General features: G+C 33.4%; 2 protein-coding genes across 4 annotated transcripts in view; both read right to left on the minus strand.

The window, feature by feature from the left end:
- The window catches only part of LOC120418713 (uncharacterized), a 406,326-nt gene that overhangs the window by 339,968 nt on the left and 52,201 nt on the right, over positions 1–14,157 (minus strand). The gene's annotated exons all lie outside the window — the stretch shown is intronic.
- The window catches only part of LOC120418702 (probable cationic amino acid transporter), a 35,974-nt gene continuing 28,653 nt past the window's right edge, over positions 6,837–14,157 (minus strand). For all 3 annotated transcript variants that reach the window (XM_052706878.1, XM_039581167.1, XM_052706877.1), the window contains 3 exons: positions 11,785–12,384; positions 11,557–11,724; positions 6,837–7,809 (listed from right to left, as the gene is read on the minus strand). In XM_052706878.1, coding sequence (XP_052562838.1) covers positions 7,640–7,809; positions 11,557–11,724; positions 11,785–12,384 — 938 coding nt within the window. In that variant the 3' untranslated portion in view covers positions 6,837–7,639. The remainder of the gene's footprint in view (positions 7,810–11,556; positions 11,725–11,784; positions 12,385–14,157) is intronic.

Consider the following 14,157-nt stretch of genomic DNA (forward strand, 5'->3'; position numbering starts at 1 on the left):
TTATCTTGTTTAGTTATTGTTTGTTTTTGGTAGTATTTGGCCTATTCTAACACCTCCTATCATTACATTTTGCCTATCTAATTTTTTCATGTTTTTACAGTCACTTTTTCAATTTTTTGCTTGTTTTTCACTTTTTCTGCTATAGAATGGCACCATCATCATTTAAATTGTAAAAAAATGCATAGAAGCATAGCCTAGGACACTAGAAAAATTACTGCATACTTCTTTTTACTTAAAACATAGGACATGTTAGTAAAAAACACAGCCAAAGTTGACCCCTAAAAAAATGACATTTTTAAAAACATTGGCAAAGTCACATAAAACAAGTAAAACTTCCAACCCTAAAATTTTCTAAAATTTCAAGAGTTCTTCTTTCCAATGCATTTTAAAGATTAAAAATTGGTTGAAAATGGATTTTTGGCGATTTTTCAGATCGAAGCCCGTCTAAAGGCGGGGTTAGGTTGTAGAGGGTTATTCTACAACCAAATAACTGCCAAAACGACGTAAACGCCACTGGGCATAAGATTTAATGAAGTTTTTGTCAAAACCTTAGTTTTCATGTAATTTTTGGAAAGAACAAAATAAGGCTTAAGGTTCGTTTTAAGGCTCATTTTATCGAAATGCTATTTTTCCTAGATCAGTAGAGTCCCTACTAATGACTTGCACCAATTATAAAGTATGATTTAACTTTTGGTTTTTTTTGTTGAGAGCTTTTAAAAAATCATGTTTAGGTGGGGCAAGTGTACCATATGGATTTTTAGTATGAAAAAAAAAATACGAATTCCTGCAACAACATATTTTACTGTGAAATAAATACATAAAAGTACTTCAAAACTGATAAACAATTGTTAAAAAAAAATTTCATGCAAATTATAGTGATATCATGAAAATTTACTATTTATCATCTAAGGGTAATTCTCTACCAACTCACACGAAATCGGGAAAAGTTGCCCCGACCCCTCTTCGATTTGCGTGAAATTTTGCCCTAAGGGGTAACTTTTGTCCCTGATCACGAATCCGAGGTCCGTTTTTTGATATCTCGTGACGGAGGGGCGGTACGACCCCTTCCATTTTTGAACATGCGAAAAAAGAGGTGTTTTTCAATAATTTGCAGCCTGAAACGGTGATGAGATAGAAATTTGGCATCAAAGGGACTTTTATGTAAAATTAGACGCCCGATTTGATGACGTACTCAGAATTCCGAAAAAACGTATTTTTCATCGAAAAAAACAATAAAAAAGTTTTAAAAATTCTCCCATTTTCCGTTACTCGACTGTAAAAAATTTTGGAACATGTCATTTTATGGGAAATTTAATGTACTTTTCGAATCTACATTGTCCCAGAAGGGTCATTTTTTCATTTAGAACAAAATTTTTCATTTTAAAATTTCGTGTTTTTTCTAACTTTGCAGGGTTATTTTTTAGAGTGTAACAATGTTCTGCAAAGTTGTAGAGCAGACAATTACAAAAATTTTGATATATAGACATAAGGGGTTTGCTTATAAACATCACAAGTTATCGCGATTTTACGAAAAAAAGTTTTGAAAAAGTTACTTTTTGCGTTTCTCTTTGTTTCGTCGTCCGTGTCTGTCGCGGGTGACCATGAACGGCCATGATCGATGACGACCAACTTTTTTAAAACTTTTTTTCGTAAAATCGTGATAACTTGTGATGTTTATAAGCAAACCCCTTATGTATATATATCAAAATTTTTGTAATTGTCTGCTCTACAACTTTGTAGAACATTGTTACACTCTAAAAAATAACCCTGCAAAGTTAGAAAAAACACGAAATTTTAAAATGAAAAATTTTGTTCTAAATGAAAAAATGACCCTTCTGGGACAATGTAGATTCGAAAAGTACATTAAATTTCCCATAAAATGACATGTTCCAAAATTTTTTACAGTCGAGTAACGGAAAATGGGAGAATTTTTAAAACTTTTTTAGTGTTTTTTTCGATGAAAAATACGTTTTTTCGGAATTCTGATTACGCCATCAAATCGGGCGTCTAATTTTACATAAAAGTCCCTTTGACACCAAATTTCTATCTCATCACCGTTTCAGGCTGCAAATTATTGAAAAACACCTCTTTTTTCGCATGTGCAAAAATGGAAGGGGTCGTACCGCCCCTCCGTCACGAGATATCAAAAAACGGACCTCGGATTCGTGATCAGGGACAAAAGTTACCCCTTAGGACAAAGTTTCACGCAAATCGAAGAGGGGTCGGGGCAACTGCTGTGTGAGTTGGCGGAGAATTACCCCTAAGCAATAACTTTTTTCGTAAAAACGATTAAATTTTCAGTAAAATATTATTTTTTAATCTAAAAATTTAAGAAACGTTTAAAATACATTCTAATCTGATGTATCTAAGTGATAACAGTTCAATTGTTAGCCAATTAACATGCTGTTTCATGCATTGTTCCTCTTGCCCCAACGGGTTGTTCGTCTTGCCCCACTAGTTGAGTAAAACGTAAGGAAAATCAAAAATTTTAAAATCATTTTTTTACATTAAAAACAAGATTTTTTTAAAACTTGTGCTATCAAAGTCTCAGCCAAGACCTGGTATAAGATGATTATTAAAAATCCGACAGATTTTTTTACGTTTTTAATGGGTTATAACGAGCATTTCCTTAGCTTGTTACACTTGCCCCACTTTCCCCTACTTTTTAATTATCAGATAGGAGTTTTCGTATTCTTTTCAACATAATCAGTTCTTCAAAAATAATTTGATAGTTTTTGCATTGTTCCAATCAATCAGATTTTTTTTCGATTATTTTAAAGTATAATTTAAATAATTTCAAGAAGTTTTTGCATTATTTTCTAATAACAAGTTCTTTAAAAATAATTCGGTAAAAAAAGTTATATTGGGTAATTCTTTTTTTAAAACATGACTACTGCCCATGTTCGCATAAATGTCCCATATGCAAAAAGAGCAAGCTGAGAAAAACGCATTTGAAGTTTGTCCCACGTATAAGGTTACGTGTTAAGTTTTCGTTAAAAAACTGGATTTCCTCCTGATTTCTAGATTAAAGTACGATTTTGAACCAAACTGCATCATTAACTTAAAAACGATGAAAATGCATATGGGACATTTATGCGATCATGAGCAGACTAGTTCTATGAAAAATAAATTGGTTTTGAAAAAAGTCTATAATCTCTTTATAACGACTTTATAATCTTTTAAAGTTGAGCCTGGTTAAGATTTTGTTCTGTAAAAATAAATGATTTATATAAGTTTTCGCATTATTTTTAACATGCTCAGTTCTTTTTAAATAAAAGCAGTTCTTTGAAAACAAGTAGGTTTTAATGAAAATAATTTGAACATTTTTTTTTTTCAATCGGATTAATCTAGTAATTTCAGAGTAATCTTGATATCTCCTGATCTTGATAACTCCCTGTGTTAATTTTAATGTACAACGGTAAGGGACCATCCATAAACCACGTGGACACTTTTTTGGGAATCTCAACCCCCCCCCCCCCCTCGTGGACAATTGTCCATACAAAAAAAAACTTTTTTGTATGGATCGTGGACAATCGCCATACCCCCCCTCCCCCCTAAAGTGTCCACGTGGTTTATGGATGGTCCCTAAAGAACACGATTAAAAATCATTTCTGATCACTTTTTTCATTTTATTTTTTTTTAAATTGAATCAAAAGTCCATTTTTGCAATTTCGTCGTGAAACTACTTACTTTTCCTATCATTCTTGAACGACGAAATAGCCTACTTTTCTGTACCAAAAATAACAGAATCGAATAGCAACACTTTTCAAAATAAATGCTGAAAAGTTCTACTTTTCAGCACTGAAATAGGTGCTGAAAAGTTGAACTTTTCAGCACTTGTTTCGAAAAGTAACACTTTTCAACATTGTTTTGATTTAAACGATTTATTGACAAATACATGAAAATTTGACTTAAAATTTCACTCAATGGGTGTTTTTCGGAATTGAAAAAAAAGTTGTATGGAACTCGTTGCAAAACTTGATTTTTTCAGCACTCGTCGTATTTATTCAACGAGGTTCACCGAGTACGACTCGTGCTGAAAAAATCCTCTTTTTGCAACTTGTTGCATAAACTACTATTTAAATCCTTTGCAGTCGTTGAAAAGGTCATTGCACAGTGGTCCAGATCGCAAAATTAAGTGGAAAATGGATTTTCCGAAAAATGGTAAAGTTTTGGAGCTTTGGTGTCTTCAGAAGAGTTGTTGTAAATGGAAAGGGCAACTTTTGGTTTGGTTGAATATTAGGGTGGTTCACTATTAGGGTGATTTTGAAAATCTAACTTTTCAGGAATATTTTTGGATTTTTTTTTGTCTTCTAAAAAGTTGTTGGGCTTGCCAATCCAAGCAACTTTGTCAAAGACACCAACATTTTATCTCGTAATCTACGCCTTCTACGACCAATTTTATAGAAAGAGTTGCGAAGGAGCGCGTCCCTCGTACGGCGCTGAAGCAACCCCCTGTTTTGCGTAGTGTCAGTGTTTGTTATTGTTTATATGGTGCCCGTACTGTCGCTAATCAAGAGCAGAAAACATGATTATAAATGCAGAAAAATGCGTTTTAGATTGTTTTAAGTTGATTTGACTTCTATTTTCATTAAAATTTTGAAGATTTTTGAAAAAAAAAAAAATGTTTGCCTCTGACTTTTTGGAACAATTTTGGAGGACCCTATTGACCTATTCTTCCCCATCAAATTTGTCAAAAGAGTTGGATTTTCTAGTTATGATTCTATTAATTGATGAAAGTTTTTATTTTTTTTGAAACCGTCAAAAAAGGGATTAGAAAACAGTTACCATAAAGGCTAGTGATCGTTGAAAGCTAGTATATTTGTGAACCCCTAGGTGAACCTCTTTCCACCATATTATTGTTATGCACAATTACCAGTAAGATACACAAAAAGCAATCTCTAACCGTATTTCTCTTAAATTCTACAGTAAATAAAAACACATCTGGAGTTTTTTTTGAAAAGGTCCTATAAACCAAATTTTCAATTTTTGCTTTTTGGGTGTTTTTAGAACCGCCTTGAGTCAGGGGTATTCAAAAACACCCAAAAAGCAAAAAATAAAAATTTGGTTTATAGGACCTTTTCAAAAAAAACTCCAGACATATCCAAAAAAAGTTGTTTTTTCTTCTTATTTATTGTTTTCAACATCACACATTTCCGCAAATAACTCTGTCGTCCAAACATTGTACAGTGATGATCAACATTAACGGGTCGTGGTTTCGTTACAAACAATAGGATAAACTGCGCTTCTGGTGAAGTTTGATGACGATGGGGTACGATCAAAAAGACAGCAATAAGTCGCTTTTTAACGAGGAAAAAACATTTAAACGTCTGTCTACAGTATGTGTGTTTTTTTTTTTAAAGTTCCATCAAGTAGATTAAATATGATAAGAACAGAAACATTTTGTTCAGCTTTGAGAAGACTTTGGACTCGATTTCAACCCACTCTGCTCCGATCACATTCATTTGATTTTTCTTTGTTATTTGGGTAATTCTCTACCAACTCACACGAAATCGGGAAAAGTTGCCCCGACCCCTCTTCGATTTGCGTGAAATTTTGCCCTAAGGGGTAACTTTTGTCCCTGATCACGAATCCGAGGTCCGTTTTTTGATATCTCGTGACGGAGGGGCGGTACGACCCCTTCCATTTTTGAACATGCGAAAAAAGAGGTGTTTTTCAATAATTTGCAGCCTGAAACGGTGATGAGATAGAAATTTGGCATCAAAGGGACTTTTATGTAAAATTAGACGCCCGATTTGATGACGTACTCAGAATTCCGAAAAAACGTATTTTTCATCGAAAAAAACAATAAAAAAGTTTTAAAAATTCTCCCATTTTCCGTTACTCGACTGTAAAAAATTTTGGAACATGTCATTTTATGGGAAATTTAATGTACTTTTCGAATCTACATTGTCCCAGAAGGGTCATTTTTTCATTTAGAACAAAATTTTTCATTTTAAAATTTCGTGTTTTTTCTAACTTTGCAGGGTTATTTTTTAGAGTGTAACAATGTTCTGCAAAGTTGTAGAGCAGACAATTACAAAAATTTTGATATATAGACATAAGGGGTTTGCTTATAAACATCACAAGTTATCGCGATTTTACGAAAAAAAGTTTTGAAAAAGTTACTTTTTGCGTTTCTCTTTGTTTCGTCGTCCGTGTCTGTCGCGGGTGACCATGAACGGCCATGATCGATGACGACCAACTTTTTTAAAACTTTTTTTCGTAAAATCGTGATAACTTGTGATGTTTATAAGCAAACCCCTTATGTATATATATCAAAATTTTTGTAATTGTCTGCTCTACAACTTTGTAGAACATTGTTACACTCTAAAAAATAACCCTGCAAAGTTAGAAAAAACACGAAATTTTAAAATGAAAAATTTTGTTCTAAATGAAAAAATGACCCTTCTGGGACAATGTAGATTCGAAAAGTACATTAAATTTCCCATAAAATGACATGTTCCAAAATTTTTTACAGTCGAGTAACGGAAAATGGGAGAATTTTTAAAACTTTTTTAGTGTTTTTTTCGATGAAAAATACGTTTTTTCGGAATTCTGATTACGCCATCAAATCGGGCGTCTAATTTTACATAAAAGTCCCTTTGACACCAAATTTCTATCTCATCACCGTTTCAGGCTGCAAATTATTGAAAAACACCTCTTTTTTCGCATGTGCAAAAATGGAAGGGGTCGTACCGCCCCTCCGTCACGAGATATCAAAAAACGGACCTCGGATTCGTGATCAGGGACAAAAGTTACCCCTTAGGACAAAGTTTCACGCAAATCGAAGAGGGGTCGGGGCAACTGCTGTGTGAGTTGGCGGAGAATTACCCATTTATGTTTTAGTTTGCAAGCTTCTTTTTTAAAAAAATAACACTACTTTTCTTTGGTTTCCTCTGCACTGACTGTGACTGTGTGTAACTTTTTGGTTTTATAAAACCCTACTGAAAGGCCGCTCTTCTGTGAGATTTTTTTTTTCAAACAATCTTTTCCAATTTGATAAATAGCATTCTGTGTGCAAATTTGCACCTACACTCTAAGTCTCTGCAAAACGGTATAAAAATGCTATCGCTGAATCTACCTCGTCTTCTTGCTTTTTTTTTTGTTTGGTTTATTCCTGTGTGATTTGGTATTCTAATTAAAATCATTTTAGCCGCGTTTAACTTTGCTTTGCATAATACTTCTTTTGCAATGATTGCTTGCTTGCTTCTGTTTGTTTTCTGCTTACACGTATATAATTATTAGATTTCTGTTTCGTTTTTTTAATTTCAATATTAAAGTGGCTGCACTTAAGTCGTTAACATTTTTTTTACTCAAAATTGACATTGAAGAGACAAATTTTCGCTGTTTATCACATTTTTAAATATAATTTTAATGTTTCTTTTATTGTAAAATCACACTTAGCTAAACTTCAAAACTTCATTCGGGGGAGAGCAAACACGCATTCTGTTTTTTTTGTTCGGATCGGATTGTTTCAAGGTTTTTGGGTCACGACACGAACCACCAAGAATGTTGACAGAAAAAAAATCCTCTCGCCCGAGCTCTAAACCCATCAGTCGGTCCACTCCTCCACCGTTTCCTGCTCGTCCTCGTCGTCATCCTCCACTAAAAACTCACTCTCGGAGCTGTCCGAGTGTCAGCTGTGGCCGGCGATCCGGGTCGAGATGATGGAACCCTTGGGTGGGCGGGGCACCCGGATGGTGCGCTTGGTTGGGCCGGAAGATGAAGCGATCAGCATGGCGTGCGAGGTGGGCCGTTCCAAGCACAGGCAGCACCACGTGTCGCAGCGGATAAAGAGGAAGAGACCTGGAAATTTATGTCTTCTTTAGATTATGATAATCATATTTATTTTATAACATTTAAAATTATAAAAAAAATCAAACCATCCGCATTAACGACCCCCGGGTCTTTTGTGGTCTCTATTGCAAGTTTCTGCTCGAACCTAGGAGTCCGAAAGCTTGAATGGGGAGAGCACCCAAACCTCTTTTTACTCCAAGGAACCTTCCACCCTAGTGTTTGAACTGACGACCTTCGGATTGCGAGTCCAACCGCCGCCAGCGATTCCACCGGAGTAGGCTTGTTTTGGTGTGTTGTTTGTACTTATAGCATGGAGACGACTCCTACACTTGGAATGACTTAACGGCTTAACAACCAAGGCCGGGACCGACATTTTACTTCCTCAGCCGATGGAAGGTTGCAGCAGATGGGAATTTAAAATTATAAGTTTTCCTGTATTTAAATCATTCCAAATTCGCACATTTTCTTATGGCAACATCTCAGCAATCAATGGTCCAATTTTCAATGTTGACAATTGAAACATTTATGCACTTTTATGATCTCTTTGAAAAAAAAATATTTTAAAAATTTTGGCATTACGCTTATTAAACTGTATTCTTAAATTTAAAAAAAATCAAAATATTTATTTCGAATGGATCATAAAATTTCACAAATGAACCATTAGTTTCTCAAATATTAGTATCTACTAGAAAATACACTCAAACCCCGATGGTTTGACACCAACTGTTGTCAAACGAACGGGGTCACTTTTTAGTTTGGCACCCCTCTTACACGGAGTTCACATACACTACCAAACGTGTATTTTGATAGTGTGCGTGAGCGCCGTGTAAAAAGTGACAGTTCGTCACTTTTTAGTTTGACTTTGACCAACCAACGGGGTACAAACTAAAAAAGTGTCAAACGAAAAAGTGACCAGGATTTTTGGATGAGACTAAAAAGACTTAAAATTTATTGTTTTTTGTTTCTTTCATTTGCTGTATTACAGGAACCAGAGATACAATCTTCAATGTCTCTTACGCAGTTTTGATGTAAATTTTTGAACTTTTCTAAAAAAAATATTTTCAGAAATGCACGATCATGGACACTGTTTTAAAAAATCGAAAAGTGGGATTTTTCCAATTAAAATTAAACTTTAAGTGTCTTTATCTTGAAAATTGCACACCTTATCATAAAATCTGTACATTATTTTTGGACATAAGAAGGCTTAGTGATTTTTCACGCTCAAAAATTGCAATTTTCACGGGGCCAAAATTCCAAAGCACCATATTTCACGGAACATGAAATTTTTTAAAATAACCTTGAAAATCTTATGTAAAAATTACACAAAGTACTCTTTATAACTTAATTAATAATATTTTTCAATCAGCTATAAATGTTCTTCACCAATTTCACCAATCATTTCTATTTTTTTGGTCTTTTTAGTTACGTACGTAATAGGTATGTTCTTAACGTGTTTTTGTTTACCAAATAGAACTAAAGCGAACATTTAGAGTGAAATGTGTAAAACACATTTAGGCCGTTGCAAATATTTATCAAAGTTTATGTCGCCCCCCTTCAAAATTGGTCTGAAAAATCAGGGGGCAAAACCAAAATTTTTCCAAAAAACTTCAAAATTCCAAGAAAATAGAAGTCTAATCAACTGAAAACAATCTAAAATAATCATATTTAGCATGTTTGGGCTTGTTTAAAAATGTTTTGAATTTTTATGAAATTCCAATGTACAGCACGGCAAAAATTTTATTTTTCGCAGAAAATTAAATTTTCGTCCATACTTAGCTATTTTGGAAACTAATGATAGCAAAACAACTGGACCCTTTTTTCATAAAAATGTTGAAACCATGGCTCATAATTTTAATTTTATGCTTTTTTTTATTTTTTTTACTTTGGCCAGAGTCGAGGGACATAAACTTCAAAAAATATTTGCAACGTCCTTATCATAAGCTCTGCAAAACGAGTACTCTATCTCTTAAATAAACAAGATGCAAAATGTATTCTATAACAAAATCTTTACAATTGAATTAAAAATTAATTCTTTAAATTTACAGCTTCCACAGAGACTATTTAACTAAATCAACTAGTTTCGTGTATTTTGAGAGAGTCAGGAAAAATCTTTATTATTCTTAAAAACCCAGTGGTTTAGATAAAGAATTATATATTTTATAAACAAAGTTTAAAACTTATCATTCCTTTTGTAATTGTACCTTCAAATTAAATTGTTAGAAGAAAAATAAAAAAATAAAAATTAATGGTCCAATTTTCAATGTTAAAAATTGTTTTGATAGAAATTTTTGAAAATTTGGTAAGTTTTCGATGAAATACAATCCATGCTTCAAAATGCGATCTCTAAATGCTCATTTTTATCTCCTATTTATCTATTCTTGATTCTTATTTACTATATCAAGTTATTAAGGATAAATTTTTTCAACTAACATAATGTACAGCCTTTCCGATGATTTTTTTTTTAAATGTAAGCATCGCGATGCATCGATTAAGGAAAATAGTTAAATTTCACAGGATTTCAAGGAAATAACCAAATTTCATGAATTTCAAGCTGTCCGCGAAATCGTGAAAATTCACTAACCCTAAATATAAGTGATAAAAGTGTCCACGTGATTTAAAGATGGTCCCGAAATTAAATTAAAAAAAGTATCACAAAATCTCAATTTTTCCATGCACTTATTATTTCTCAATAGTCCTCATCAATACCTACAACTTTGCCCAAGGAATGGAATCGATCAGAAAATGTCTTGAAAAGTTACAGATTTTCGAATATTTACGTACCATTTTAGTATGAACAGTCAAAGTTTGAGCCAAATAAAAAAATATAAAATGGACGAAATCGGCCAATTTCGCAGAGAATTGCTCAATTCGATGCCTCTGTGCTCCCTTGTACTAAGTTTGATGGTTTTCCTATCTAGTTAGCATGAGAGAAAACAGAGGCATCGAAATGTTGATGGAATGCTTAACGTAACAAAAAGTTATTTTTTCAGCTGCGATTTTTAACTTTTTTTTTATTTTTTTATTTGGATGATTTTGCATTATTAGTTCTTCCATAAAAGTCTCCATTTTTTTATTTAAATTTTTATAACTAAAAGTTGAATTCCCAAAATATGTATTTTTAACTCTCGATTTTTTTGGATATGTTTAAGGGTACTTAAAAAGACATCTTTTGAGCCGTACATAATGATGCAAAATCTGGTTTAGGAGATAAATTTTTTGAACATCGGGGAAATTTAATTAATTTCAATTGATTTGACACACGCTCACTCAATGGCTCAAAAGATGTTTTTTTGGTAACCTTAAACATATAAAACATATTAGAAAATTTTAAAATTCTTATTTTGGGAATTTAACTCTTAGTGTTAAAAAGTTAAATAAAAAATCGGAAATTGTTTGTTCCTTGTACCTATTTTCTGTCCAAATTAATATAAACATGAAGTTTTATTTAGGGGTCACACTGAGTTTTTTTTTGTTAATTTGCTGTAAATCTTTATGTTTGAAGGAACATAATTACTATTTCTAGAGTATTTTTTAAAGGTCCTTTAAACTTTTTTTTACTTTTTGGGTTTTTTTAGTACCACTGACATAAAGCGGTTCCAAAAGTACCCAAAAAGCTAAAAAATGGAAATTTTGCATTAGATTTACATTATTACATTTATTTACATTAGATTTCTTTTTTTTAAACCATCCACCTCCGTCACAAGTCTTTTGATGGAGACGCATAGTCACTGTTCTAGCTATTATTCATCTACTCACCCGCCATGAACCACAGCGCCAGAGCAGGCCATGACAGCACGAAGGAAGCGGCAAACAGCACGGTCGCCCCAAGAAGTGTAATCACACAGGTGAGCACCGCGGGCGTGGTCGAGGTCGTCTGGTCGTACCTCGGAAACAGCATCAAAATGGCGGATGGAATGAAAACCACTTTTGAAAGAGGAAATAATAACAATTTTGAGAGCGAAATTTTAATAAAAGATTACTCACCATTAACTCCCACCATAACCGTGTTGGTCTCCCAAACCATCAACCCGCACGCGGTCATCACACTCCCCACCGTAATCAACCCAATCAAGATCACCGTAAACCTCCAGCTGGTGGTCGTCGGAAGCCGTAACGTGCTACTATCCAGCGGACCTGCCGCGGACACTTTCACCTTCTGCCGGTACTCGTCCACGATGGCATCGATGTCCGTGGAACTGTCCTCGTCCTCCTCCGCCTCGTCACTGTCGGTGTTTTCCGGCTTGGCCAACGACGCCGCAATGCACTCAATGTCCGACACCTGGTCCGACAGGATGGTCGACTCGACGCACGGCGGACTGTCCGGGGCCTTCGGGGAGGGAGGTTCCCCGAGCAGAAGCCATTCGCGTTCGTGTTCCTGGTCGTGGGGGCCTCCGTTCGGGGTTTTGCTGGAGCGACCTCCGGCCAGGACGGAGCCCGACGAGGGTTTACGGAAGAACCAGACAGATTTCTTGGATTTGTGGGAAGTGCTGCTGGCGCTGCCATTGCCGTTGCTGGAGGAGGATGGTGGCTTGGCCGGTGGTTTGGCGGAAGTGTTGAGCCGGCTGTAGGCTAGGGATGAGTCGTCTGGGAAAAGTGGTGAGAAATTTTTTAATCTGTTTTTCAATTTTAGATTCTTTTTTTTAATTATTTTATTGAACAAAACCTTTTTATATTTATAAATATTTAAAAGAAATAAAAACGTTAGAAAACATCTTTGTTAAAGTTTGAAAAACAAAATATTTAAAATTTAAAACAATGAAATTGCAAATGACAAGGTTTGTATAGTTCAGTGTTTCTAAACCGGTGAGGAATTCCCCCCTGGGGGGAATTTGGCCATTCTTGGGGGGGAATGACGATGTATTAGAAATCAAATGCATTTTTTTTTATAAAAAATATAAATCTTTGCTTATTTTTTTAAAACCTTTGAAGTTCACAATATATTTGAAATATATGGGAATTTCTGTGATAGGATACAACCGCAATTTTTATTTCTTTAGATTTCATCTTTGCAGGTGTTTCAAAAATATAGCTAACAAAAACTAAAATTCAAAAAAGTTTATCGAAAATAATGGAGAACTCCGTAAAATTGTTCTGAATAATGCCATCAGTTTTTTAAATAGTTGCATTCTGTCAAACATGAGCAATTTTTGAAGAATGGAATTTCATAAAAAAATTGTGAATTTTCACATTATTTTAAACATGAGCATATTTCGTAATCAATTTCAGAAATAAGCTTTACTAATATTTTTAGATAAATTCAAGCTTATTTTTATTGACTTTCAAAATGAGAATTTTTTGAAAATATTTTTATTTTATGTCAATTTTGCTTTGGTTTTGTTAAGTTTAGTTTTTTTAAACTGGGAAGCTTTTGATAAAATATATTTGTGAATTTTTGCTTTGATTCGTTTTTTGCGAACATTATTTTAATTAATTTCTGGGAGTTTTCGCATCTTTTTGGGCAAAATTCCATTACTTTGAAAAATAATCGAGCATCTAATATTAGTTTTTGTAAAAATTATTTGACGTCTTTTTTTTACATAAAATATCAGTCATAATTTCTGTCTGTGATTGATAAAAACAAAAACTGGTAGTGTTTGCAATATTGCAGATTATATAAAAAAAGTTTTTTTGTAAGCTTTTGCATTCCATTAAATATAAACAGATAATAAAAATTCGTTTTAAAAATGCTGCAAGTATGTGTAAATTGTTGTGAGTGAAGAAAAAATGTAATGTTGTGAAAAATGTAAAGTTTCTGCAAACAATAATACCAAAATTATGACATTAGTTAAGGGGGGGGGGGGGGGAGATGTTCCTGAAATTCAGCCAAGGGGGGAATGGATCAATAAAGGTTGAGAACCACTGGTATAGTTGGTCAAAATAACTCTCTTTTGAAGATATGACAAAAATTTGATTTTTTGATTTTTGATCAGAATTGCCTTTTATTCAATTCAATTCAATTCGGTTTTATTTGTGAATAATCCAAGTTACAATGAGTTCATTTAGGTATATAACAGAGTTTTGGTGTTCCTTTCAGCTGTGTTTTACATCGTAATTCAATCGAAAAATTATTACTTATAACTATGGAATTGACAAGAGTAAGAAAAAGTTTTCAAAAAACTTACAGAAAGGAATTGCCTTTTAAGGTTCAGATTTTTATAAAAAAATTTAATTGTTGAAAATTGTCTACCAAGTTTAATTTAAATTCATAAAGATATTTTTTTAATAAATAGTTTTGAGTTTTTTTATGGCTATATCAAATCAAAATTAAATTTGCAATCGAGAGAACTATTGTAAAATTTTAATTAAGTTTACCATTGTTAATTTCAAGCAGAAACAAGATAACATTTTCTTATGCAT

This window comes from Culex pipiens, chromosome 2, assembly GCF_016801865.2.
Source record: "Culex pipiens pallens isolate TS chromosome 2, TS_CPP_V2, whole genome shotgun sequence".
Classification (NCBI taxonomy): domain Eukaryota; kingdom Metazoa; phylum Arthropoda; class Insecta; order Diptera; family Culicidae; genus Culex; species Culex pipiens.